General features: G+C 39.2%; 1 protein-coding gene across 1 annotated transcript in view; it reads right to left on the bottom strand.

Annotated features, from left to right (window-relative positions):
• Positions 1-756: 756 nt before the first annotated feature.
• LOC136866321 (pyridine nucleotide-disulfide oxidoreductase domain-containing protein 2) overlaps positions 757-12,591 on the bottom strand; it is a 106,141-nt gene continuing 94,306 nt past the window's right edge. Inside the window, exons 8-11 of the mRNA XM_067143172.2 lie at positions 8,287-8,443; positions 5,661-5,814; positions 5,476-5,583; positions 757-1,116 (exon numbers count right to left, since the gene is read on the bottom strand). Of these exons, the coding sequence (XP_066999273.2) occupies positions 913-1,116; positions 5,476-5,583; positions 5,661-5,814; positions 8,287-8,443 (623 nt within the window). The 3' untranslated portion in view covers positions 757-912. The remainder of the gene's footprint in view (positions 1,117-5,475; positions 5,584-5,660; positions 5,815-8,286; positions 8,444-12,591) is intronic.

The following is a 12,591-nucleotide window of genomic DNA, read 5'->3' as shown; positions in this document are numbered from 1 at the left end:
TAGGCTAATTATGAGCACTGAGGCATAGATTCACGTCAGAAATAGATTATGTTCTTTGTAGATATGAGTTGCCTGCGAGCAGATTTATGATACAATTCATTTTATTTGATGTAACCATTATGCTGCCTGTTGCAGTGTCAGATGTTTCCTTGAAGCAAGACATCTCCTCCACAAGGTCTATAACTTCAATCGAGATACCCGTTTATGTCAAGAAATCATTTAGATTTGTTTATGACAATTATGTCAGTTATGTAAATTTCATTGGATATTTGTTCATTATCAGAAATTTTCAATTATTGTAATAAACCAGTGTGTTAAATCGAAGATGCAGCTCAACCGTTGTTTATTTTGATTAGATTTGTTCATGATCTGCTCGTTGTTATTCCTCTTCATTTAATTTATTTTATCACGTTGACACTTTTCTTACCCGATACCCCCTGGAGATTGCTGTTACGCTGGAGCGGATGAAGAGGATTATTGAGCAAGGTAAGCTATGTGCCAAAGCGATTCACCTGGCGGTGAGTGTATTGATAACTATAATGTACTTGGTCAGATTTCTGCATTGGCTTGACGTTGACGAAGGCAATACAGGGCTCAGTATGTATGTATGTATGTATGTATGTATGTATGTATGTATGTATGTATGTATGTATGTACTTTGAATACAATTCAATTAATTCTAAAACTCAATATCTGCCAGGCAGTCTCTTTTGCCATATGGGTGCATGCATCATAAAAAATAAACTATACTGTATGTGAACAATTGCAGTAAAACAATTTATTTAGGCTTTCTTATTATAATCAAGTTTTCAATATTCATTGTTAACATCTAAGAAGAGACACTGATGATATACATTTCTTATCTCTTAAATGGCAAGATTAATACTGTGTATTGATCTGTTTGTATCCAGTCTAGATTTTTCTTGCAAGTCCTAAAGTTTTGAGAGCTATTCTAGCTGCAATGTGTCCTGGAGTCCCCATCACTCCACCTCCTGGATGCATTCCACTTCCACAAAGCAAAAGTCGTGGCACAGGAGTCAAGGGAGCAGTTGGGCCAACAGATGTTGGACGGCATAGAAACAACTGGTCTGGTGACATCGCACCATGGAAGATGTTCTATGAACAGAAAATATTATGTTTTATACAGGCTGAAAATTCAGAAAGGATATATTTTACTCTGCTAAAATGTTATAACTTTTATCCTCAATGTCAATAAGCAGAGTAACATAAACAGATTATGAGAGTAATGAACTTTGTTGCAAAGTAAGAAAACCAGTCTTGATTATAATAAGCAGTAGTGGAGAAAACATTATATTTTTATTCCATTTTAGCTGGCAAAAACTAGGAATTATAGGAATTATTAAAAAAACTATTTGTACAAACCCTGTTTACTTATCAGCTGATTCTTCCCTTTATTTAATTATTAACAAAATTATTATCGAAAACACGCATAAAATGTCATTCATTGTGGCTAACCAATTTGTATAGTGCCACAGCAAGTAGTGGAGACTTTGCACATGCTGTGAGGAAGGGTAGCAGGGGTATAATTTTTGCCAAGGTAATGGACACTGAGGTATGATTCACCCACTTGCCGTGCGCATTCATCAGTCAGGCAGTCTCTTTAGTGTTTATTAATTTCTTAGTGTGTAGTCAAATACTCCTCTCTAAAGAACCAGAGAAAAAAGGAAATGCCATTTGGTCCTTGTTTCAATGACGGTGAAATCCTAACATTCACCTTCCCGCGGTAGAGAGGGGGCAACGACTGCATAATCTTTTATATGCAGGCGGCTAACGAATGAAGGGACCGATTATCTCCTGGTATAAGGAGATCCCCTATACCAAGTGCCAACAATCTCTTTGAGAGTGGATGAGCGGGTATGGGTAAGGGCACTCTATTGTCCTGGGGACAAGAAATTGTTCCCAAAGGCAGAGGAACCAGTTTGGTCAACGGTATTAGGATGCAGAAGGCAATGGGAAACCACTGCATTAAAGATCCTGAGAGATATTCCAATAAATTCACATGGCATGGCTGCAACATCAAGATTAAAGCTGGCTGTGTGGTACCTCCGTTTGGAGACAACATCTTAAGAAGTCAAATACTAAATTATTTTTAATTGTATAATCATGCCATACTTTTATTTAATTGTAATACATGTGTAATATTGTATCTTTGGTGAAAGTTTTATTGTACAGTATTGAATCAAAACCTCAAAAAAAACATTATTGCTGCACTTAAATTAATAAACTGTCAACCTTCACCTTTCTGTTGAAATTCGCTAAAAGAGCATCACAACTTACTATTTTGTAGCTTTCTTATAGCTATATTCCTCAAACCCGGGTACTTTTTGTTGTCTGTAAATTTTTTTGCCCCCCTCCCACTTCTAATTCCCAATTGCCTCTGCTGCATAAAACAGAAAGTGAACTACTAGGAGTTATTTGAAAGTACTGGCTCCTATCCTTTTTCTCAAGAACTGTAATTGCTAATCTTGTAACATTTGTCTGAAATATTCTAGCAGATTTCATTAATATTCTGTAAAATTTCCTCATAGTTACTTTCTGTTGCTATGCACTTGTGCCACCTGTGAGTGACAGGCTGTATCTCAACCTTGTAAAATTCCTTGTTCTGGTTCAGGAGATCAGCACAAACACTTTCCTTTTCTCATCATCAGTAATGGCAAACACAAAGGGCACCCTTCAAGGGGCTAATAAGATTACTTTGTTGTGGGTACTCTGATCTGACTGAAACTTTACTTTCGGAATAGCGTAATGGTACACTACATACCCGAACCAGTATTCAGCCACAGCCAATTGTATGTTGCACTACCTCGGGCAAGATCGTTTGAAAATGTTAAGATCCAGACACGGCCAAATGGTCGAAGCACAGAGAATGTTGTACGGAAAGAAGTGTTGTAAAACTAAATTACAAATGAATCAGTTATTATGTACTGGTATTAAATGTTCATAAAACTATTGAAAAGGGCAGGCAGAACAATATGACTGCGACAGGCATGTAAAACAAGTTATCTGACCTATTTATAAGGAATGTTGTGAAGCAGCACGGGTCCACTAGTACTGAAGAAAAAGCTACAGAGACTATTACTAAGGAGAGAGGTTTTAACAATTTTATGTTCATGTGAGAACAGAATATTAAATGGTAGTTATGATGCCTGATACACAGGGAATATTTTATGTAAACAATAAATCGTTTATTGAAAATTCAGGTTATTGAAGGATGTAGGAATCATTAGAGATCTCTGATGGTCTGAACATCATACTTTAGAGACCACTGGTGTAGATCATTTTTCTGTCAAAACCTAAAAATGTAGTAAAATACTTATTCAGTTGGTAGCATTGCATATTCTTGAAAGGAGATGAAAGACAGGAAACTAAGAAGGAAGACAGGAACATGTATCAAGGATATAAGCAATGATATGCCAGAATGGAAGAAGGAGCAATCAACAAAGAGATATATGAAAACACAAAGATGGACATAGCAAAATATGGTGGAAACTGAAATTTTATCATGTTGTTAAGAAATTTTTTAACATAGAACAAGTCACAGAATTCTCCTATTTGGGTAGTGTGATAACAGATCCCTTTCTGAAATCAAGAAAATAATAATGGTAGCAAAACAAGCCTTCCAAAATAAGAAAAACTTATTGCTAAACAACCATCTCAGTTTGGAGACCAGAAAATCATTTCTCAAGACCTTTGTTTGGAGTGTGCTACTGTATGGATGCAAAACCTGGATATTAGGGAAACAGGAAGAAACAGAATGTGAGGATGCAGAAATGTGGTTTTGGAGAAGAATTTAAAAAATAAGCTGGATGGATAAAAAAAAAATGACCTTGTTTTAGAAAACGTAAAGGAGGATCAATGTTTAATAAGTACAATAAAGAAGAGGAAAACAAAGTTCCTTGGACACGTACTGAGACATGATTCTCTTCTTCAAACAATCATCGAAGGTAAAGAATTGGGAAAGAGACCCAGGGGACGACCAAGAATGTCATATATGAGGAATTCCGTCAGTGAACTGGCACGTGGTTCATATAGCAACATGAAGAGTCTATCAGAAGATTGTCAGATGTAGCTACAGCGACAATGCATTGCCTTTAGTAGACGATCATGATGAAAATTACAGTATACGATGATTGTTGTTCCACTCAAGAACAGTTGATAATATACTTTTTACATTTCAAATATGTGGTCCTTTTCAAATCGGACATATGCATACACAGTTTTCATTAAAAGCAGACAAAGCTAAGGAAGCTAACCTTGGAACAAGGACACTATTACATCTACTTTTTACAACAGAAACGGTAATAAACTTTCAAGTTTAATCCATACAAAGTATCATTCTGTCTGTTGAATCAACAAGCTCAGAGGCTGGTTGGATCCCCAAATAGCATTACCAGAGGTTATGCGGTTATAATAAAACCGCAGAAACAAACGATGGCACTAAAATGAGGTGTACGGTACTAGGCAAGATGAGGAATGAGGCCAGAAAGTGCTATTCCAACATGATTGACCCTAGGAGTAACACTCAGACACATTAGTCATGCTCCAAATGTCATTTAAGTACCACCCATAACTCAGCAGCTTCCATACTCTCACAACCATGGATGAGAATGAGACTTCAGTGGAAGCCACATTTTGCTTTGGCCTGTGGCAAGAGACAGATGCAAAAGTACTGCATCCATCAAGAAGTGGTACATGGCAGGCAAAGCATCAGTAGCTCATAAATTAACCCCTACTGATCCAGCTGTGCGCTCTAATTTTTTGTAGATAGATTTTAGAATCCTACACTTCTTTTAAGAACTGATGAAGCTTGGGTTCACCACAGCAGATATGTGAATGCTCAGACTACATAATAAATATATTACTCCTGTGCATCATGTTAAAGCTCTTCATGGTAAGGCTACATGTTCTGTCAGTCAAACAAGACCTGCTTCAGCCTGTGAACTCAACAGTGCATTAGATTTGCATCTTCCTGAGTAAAGAAAATTATAATTCATGTGTTATATCATTAACCCACATTGTTTATTATTTCCATCCATTTCTTTTGTAAAAAGTAGATATAAAAGTGTCCTTAACTGGGCGAGTTGGCCGTGCGGTTACGAGCGCGCAGCTGTGAGCTCGCATCCGGGAGATAGTGGGTTCGAACCCCACTGTCGGCAGCCCTGAAAATGGTTTTCCTGGTTTCCCATTTTCACACCAGGTAAATGCTGGGGCTGTACCTTAATTAAGGCCACAGCCGCTTCCTTCCCATTCCTAGACTTTTCCTGTCCCATCGTCACCATAAGACCTATCTGTGTCGGTGCGACATAAAGCAACTAGCAAAAAAAAAAAATATATATCCTTGTGCCGAGTTTAGCTTCCTTAGCTTCTCCTCGGGCATACCTCTCAATGAAGGTGAGCTGTATGTCACCTTTTCAACAACATACTCTTTTTGAAGAGCACAATATATTTTCTTACCCCTCCAGTTAGTCCAAATATTCTCTCCAAGTCAGGAGGTGTGAGAACTTCCTTTCCTATAATACTGCTTTTGAATCCAGGAGCATATTCTTCAATGTTATCAAACACCTAGAATAACAACATTGTTTCAGTATTGGGGACTAATAATCAAATTCAAACTCACATATGCTACCATAGGTACTTACCTTATTGGCATATTGTTCCTTTGCTTCATCATCCCATGCTTTACCTCCAGCCAAATGATAAGGTGTGTACTGGGTGAAAAGTAGACACACGTGGCAGCCAGGAGGTGCAATTGTCGGGTCTCTACTGGATGGAATTACCATCTCTATCATTGGCCTGAAAGAGGTCAAGGCTATTTAATAGAGTGAAGATTAGTTTTCATGAATGCAATGCAGAACTGCCAAGGGTCATTATGGTAAATGAGTGAGATCACTCATCAGAACGAGTGAGATTCAAGGAAGATGAGTAAGATAAAGTTAGTGGACAAATACATTACACTAAAATGCAGGTGGATCACCTGAAACTGCAGACACAGGACATGGCGTCTGTCAAGCAACATTGTAGCAAGTTTTATATTTTGCAGCTCCCTTGAAAGATCTAGGATTTGCATGTCAGTTTGGAGAAATTCCTCCTAGAAAAGGAATTGTTTTGTGAAAACAAAGACTGCATACACTTCATAGATGTATGAGAATATGTGAAGCATTGACAAGAGCAGAAGTGAGACTCATGTTACGGTATTCCAATTCATGTACACAAGAAGTACCTCAACTGAATAAACTGAATCTAATGCTGCATGTGCGAGTGAACTTCTAGCAGTGACAGAAAGATAAAGGTGCTGTCACCATCTGTTGGTAACCATCACAATCCATTCCATTTTCATAACATGCCATCTTTTAGCATCTACTGCAATGACCAAAAGCGGACAAAAAAAAAAAACAACAACTAAGTATCAAAGTACAAACTTAAAATCTTCAATTGCCAAATGCATGACATTTCAGTTGCAGTGTGTAAGAATTTGAGATTTTTCTATGGTGAGTGAGTTCCATACTCAGTGTGAGAATTGGCGGGTCTGGTAATGTTTCAAATTATGCAAATTACCAATGAATGTCTACTGAAAACCAAATGAGTTGGCTATGCGGTTTGGGTCAGGTAGCTGTGAACTGCATTCAGAAAATAGTGGGTTTGAACCCCCGTGTCAGCAACCCTGAATATGCTTTTCCATGGTTTCCCATTTTCATACCATGCAAATGCTTGGGCTGTTCCTTAATTAAGGCCACAGTTACTTCCTTCCCAGTTCTAGCCATTTTCTATCTCATCATCACCTTAAGACCTGTCTGTGTTGGAGCAATGTAAAACAAATAGCAAGAAGCCTACTGAAATTCAAATCTTAGGAATTTAATTCATTCTAGAGGCTCAATACACTATGGTTATAAATTTTTAAAATACACACAACTCTCTCTGTCACACACACAATTCATTTACATATATGTAAATAAGAAAGTCACAATATATTAGCCAAAATGTCAAAATGAGCAGACCGAAAAACAATAGTGTGCCAGAAAAGAAGTATACCAAAATGCAAGATATAAATTGTTATATTTAATTAAATTATGCAAGTATAATGAAAAATTTTGTGAGCAGACTAGAGTCTTTGTAGTCCGACTCTTTGCCAGTCCAATGCATCCAGTAGTCTGACAGAACAAGCCCTGATCATGTGATATTTTCATTGTTATAGAGTCCGACTTGTTGGCTGAATGGTCAGTGTACTGGCCTTCAGTTCAGAGGGCCCTGGGTTCGATTTCTGGCTGAGTCGGGGATTTTAACCTTCATTGGTTAATTCAAATGACCCGGGGGCTGGGTGTTTGTGCTGTCCCCAACATCACTGCAACTCACACACCATACATAACACTATCCTCCACTACAATAACACGCAGTTACCTACATATGGCAGATGCCGCCCACCCTCATCAGAGGGTCTGCCCTACAATGGCTGCACTCGGCTAGAAATAGCCACACAGAATTATTATTAATTAATTGTCATAGAAGGTTCTAAAAATCACTTTTAAAAAAGACTAATGGTTTTATTCTCCAGGATAGGCCTATTGTTGTAGAAGATGGGACTTATTGCTCTTTGTTAAATAAAATGATTTTTCATTTCATATGTCTTTATAAATATAGAAACATCAGAGATGTAAACTATGCCAGGACCAGCCACGTCCCCCACCTTCCATTAAGTGTAATTATGTTTCATGCCAGAATTGTTCTGCTAAGCCATCAAAGACATCTGCATAGTGTATACAGATAATGAAAGAATTGCAGGAGAGAAATGAGAAATGAATATTCAGATACGAGTATGAGCGACAACGATAAATACGGTACTGTTTTTCTTTAAATTTGTACTCTTAGCAGTACACAGCCAGCGGTGGTGGCAGCTGATATTCGTATGCGTGTATTCACGTCTCTGATATAGATTTTGATTCCCACAGGGAACCTGAAATATTGTCCCAAATGAGTACATTTATAATACCAACTATATTGGTATTATTCACGCCTCTCCTGTGATTCTTCCAATATTTGAATTCAGGGATGCAGATGCCTTTGATGGCTAACAAGACCAATCCTGGCATGAAACATACCACCACATTGGTAGCATCTTATAGAGGGTTGAGGTCGTGGTTGAGCCTGGTGGTGTTTATCTGATATTTTTCTGCTTCTATACTTGTATAAATTTGAGGTATGGTAATAACACCAAGGGAAGATTCATTCCTTAGATCAAATGATATGTTAGTAGCAATGTGTGTTTCTTACCTATTGGAGATACATCCTCTTTGGGCTTCCTTGTATGCATCTGTTATTAGACCAGTCTCTTCACAGTTGAGATGTATGGTGGACTGATGGTGTGGCATAATGCAGTGCTCTGATGTACAAGGATCTGCCATGAAATTTGGTATCCTGTCCACAGCCACTGCAAACAGCCATATTCATTCATAACTTAAATTTCAACATTACCTTCTCTCACTCCTTCGTCCACTCTGGTCACTCGTACACTTACACTGTATTTATCAGCTATCAAGGATACAAAGTTACGGAGGATAATAAGAAAACACAAAAGGAAGAACGCAATAAAAGACTAGTGTGGGAAGAACGAGTAATGGACGGGAGAGATGATGAAAAACATGAAAGTAAAAAATGGGCGGGAGCTGTGTCAGAGCCACAGCTGCAGGTCTTTTGGGCACAGAATAAGTTATGTGGGTAATAGAAATGAATGCACAACATTTAGGTTTAAGGAGGTCTTTTTCTTTGCCTGGGCTCTCCTTTTGTAATATTGTCAAAACCCAATGTTTTATCTTCGTCAGATTGATTACATCTTCTTGATTGTCTTTGGGTGGACCTACTTTCATAGGCTAGATGGAAGCAGAAGACATCCTCAGTCTTAGCTTGCAGTGTTCGACCACCTCAAATTTCTTACCTTGTTTGTAGACTCCCTTACACACAGCCCCAGATATTTTAGACTTGTTTGATTCCTTTTGACATTCTTTCTGATTGTGAAAGGTTTGAACTTTATTTAAATTTACTGAGATATTTCAGAAATGTATACAAAGTTCACAATATTATTTAATAATTTTTCACAAATCTCACAAATATTATTAGACTAGCTACTGACCCTGGCTTTGCACAGGAGCAGTTATGAATTTAAGGCGATAAGTTGCTTTTAACCGAGGACTTATAAGATTTCCTTGTATACGACATTAGTTGCTTTTCCTCCAATAATGAACACGAAAAGATTTTGTTTTGATGTAACACGCAAAAGGGACATGTAAAGCTGCCCATGAGAAAAACATTCTCCACTGAGACCAACTCCAGCCACACTGTGTCTGACCCTGTGCTTTGTTTATTGTCATGCCAAAACAGACTTTTACCAGGAACTGAACTTATTTGAAATCAAAAGGCAAATCTGAAGGAATCATAGAAATTGTTGGTATTAAGACTGCTTTTCATGTGCCTCAGCCAGGACATACAGGGTGCACCTGATGTTTCTGCTTTTAGACATCACAACGAATGTCAGTGGGGTGATGGTCGATTTTCCTTTGCTGTATACCAAGCTTTAAAGCACTTACTGTGTCATCACTGCATGAATTTTGCAAAAACATGTATGCAACAGGTATTTACACAATACATCAAACTGTCATACGGTTATGTAAAATGTACGTGCCAATTACAAGCTTTCAATTGGTTATGAAATTATCGCTAAAAGTGATGGCATACTGATAGAAAATGTGTGTGAGTTTGTGAAATGGGATGTAGTTTTACACCAAGTAAGTTTTCTGATAAACTGGATGCAACAGTCACAGTGGTGTAGTGGACTAACTACAGATGTGTTGACGCATGTTTGCGTTGATAGGTGGGTTTGAATCCCACGAGCGATAAACATTTTTATTCATATTTTAAACTTTGAGGATCAAATAAGAGGCCATTAGTGCCACATTCGACCAATAGCATTCACGTTGAAAGTGTAGTGGCCTGACACCTGGTGTAGCCTAGCAGTCCTGGTCATTTCTTCACTATGTATTCAACAGGTGAGTATGTTGACATGTTCCTCATCTATGGTGAACCAAGACAGAACGCACAGGAAGCACAGCACCTGTACCAGGAAAGATTTCCACGCAGACAACAACCAAACGCAAATACGTTTAGGAGGGTGGAATGACTTTTGCATACATTGTCACTTTCCCGAACAGGTCCTGTTAGAGAGGTGCCAGTTACGTCTGGTGAAACTGCTGAGATGGTTTTGGATATTTTCTGGGAAAATCCTCACACGAGTACCCGGGCAGTAGCACAACAAGCCAACATCATCCACTCGTCTGTTGTAAGGATATTGCATTCCTGGTTTTTTTTTTCCGTCCATATCACCTGCTACTACATCAAGAACTTCAAGGACGAGATTTTGAAACTTATGTTGATTTCTGTGCATGGATACTGATGCAAGTGGCAAATGATCCAGCGTTTGTATCTCACATTTTATTTTTGGACAAGGCACGATTTCATAATAATCGCTCTGTGAATCGTCATAATATACACTACTGGAGTGTTGAAAATTCCCACTGGGTAAGGCAGGCAGCATTTCAGGCCTGATGGGGATGGGGAGTAAATGTCTGGTGTGGTATACTGGGTGATCACCTAATTGGACCATATTTCTTTGAAGATCATTTGACAGGAGCCCAGTACCTACAGTTTCTTCAAGACCAACTACCATTGCTGCTAGAAGATGTGCCCCTGGGCGAGCGTGTAACCATGTGGTATCAAAATAACGGAGCTCCCCCTCACATGTCAGCAGATGTTCACAACTACTTGAATGTTATAATCACAAGAATAGAACCAGCTTTTGGGTGGTTAGGCCGTGTGCATTATGCAGAGTTTCGTCCAGACGTGCCATTTGGACTCATCAGCTGGAATGGCACGCCCCTCCAGGACTCTGCTTAGCAGTGGCAGACCAAACTGTGTGGCCCCGCCGTGTTAGCAAATCAAGTTTGCTAACCTGCTAAAGGAGAAATGATTTGATACTTGAATGTTACACATCCCGGTCGATGGATAGGAAGGGGAGGACCTGTCACCTGGCCTGCTGGATCGCCTGATTTGACACCACTGCTTTTTCCTATGGGGCTATTTGAAGGATGTAGTGTATGCTCAGCAGCCAGAAAATCCTGAAAGCCTTCGAAACCTTATTACGGAAGCCTGTAAATCCGTAACACCTACAATGCTACAAGAACCCGAATGGCAGATGAACGGCGTGCTGAAACGTGCATTACTGCAGAAGGCCATGTATTCAAACACTTACTGCGCTAACAGGCTGTTGCTCAGTCAAGCGGATTCAAACCCCCAACCATTCTATCCTCGTCCAGCCCTACTTATAAAACATCCACATAAACAGCCCTAATGGCCTAGAACAGTGCCAAAATAAATGTTTGTTTGTCCAACCCATGTCCCGTTTCCCTATGGGGTCGGGTATGAGATGAGGTGAATCTGTCGTGGCGGGTTTTTATGACCGGATCCCCTTCCTGACGTCAACCTCATCAGAGGAGTTAATGAGATGAAATGAATGACGTGATGTATGATAGTAGGGAGAGGGTGAAACCCGATGCCGACACATAGCCTACTCCTGTCGAATAGCACCAAGGGGTCTGCTCAAAAGGCTTAACGTCTCCATCTGACGGATGAATCACCATATGCCCTCACTCCATATGAACACTGCAGAGAAGCTTTTAGCATGCAATCTAGTGATTAGAAATTGTATACCACCACCTCCCCTACCCTGCCGCCTCCATTCTGATGGTGAAATTTTTTTCGACCAACGGGACTCGACCTCGGTGTCAGACCGTTTAGACTTCAGCGCCTTAACGATCATGGCCATCAAGCGGGCTAGTGCCAAAATAAATAAATGAGTAAATTAATTAACCCACGACATGAGGGCATTCGGATACATTGACTCTGTGGATGATTTTCGAAGTACAAAATGCGAATAAAATTTACAGGCTCAAGTGGGATTTAAACCCACCTACCAAACGCAGCTGTATTAACAACACCGCACTTAACCTATGACACCACGGTGACTCCAGTGAGTAGGCTTCCAGAAAGCCTACTAGATGGACTACTACTTCCACTTCACAAATGCACATACGTTTACTATGAGTATGCCATCACTTTTAGCATTCATTTCATAACCTACTGAAAGCTCATAATTGGCATGTATTTTTTACATAACCATATGATAGTTTGATGCGTTGTGGAAATGCCTGTCACATACGGTACATGTTTTTGCAAAGGTAATGATGCAGTGAGTGTTTAAAGGTGATTGTTGCTTGGTATATGGCATAGGAGAATAGACCATAATGACACCAGTGACATTTGGTGGGATGCCTAACAGCATAAAACATCAGGTGCACCTGACTCACCTGGTAGTCTCTGGTAAGACCCCAACTAGAGTATAGTCTATAGTATAGACCCTCACCAGAATTACTTGATTCGAGAACTGGACAAAATCTAAAGAAAAACAGGTCGATTTTTTCCCGAGTGATTTCCAACAAAAGAGCAGTGTTACAAAAATGTAAGTTTGGG

This window comes from Anabrus simplex, chromosome 3 (assembly GCF_040414725.1).
Source record: "Anabrus simplex isolate iqAnaSimp1 chromosome 3, ASM4041472v1, whole genome shotgun sequence".
In the NCBI taxonomy this organism is placed as follows: domain Eukaryota; kingdom Metazoa; phylum Arthropoda; class Insecta; order Orthoptera; family Tettigoniidae; genus Anabrus; species Anabrus simplex.
The sequence above is the reverse complement of the archived record's forward strand: the minus strand, read 5'-3'. Positions and strand labels throughout refer to the sequence as shown.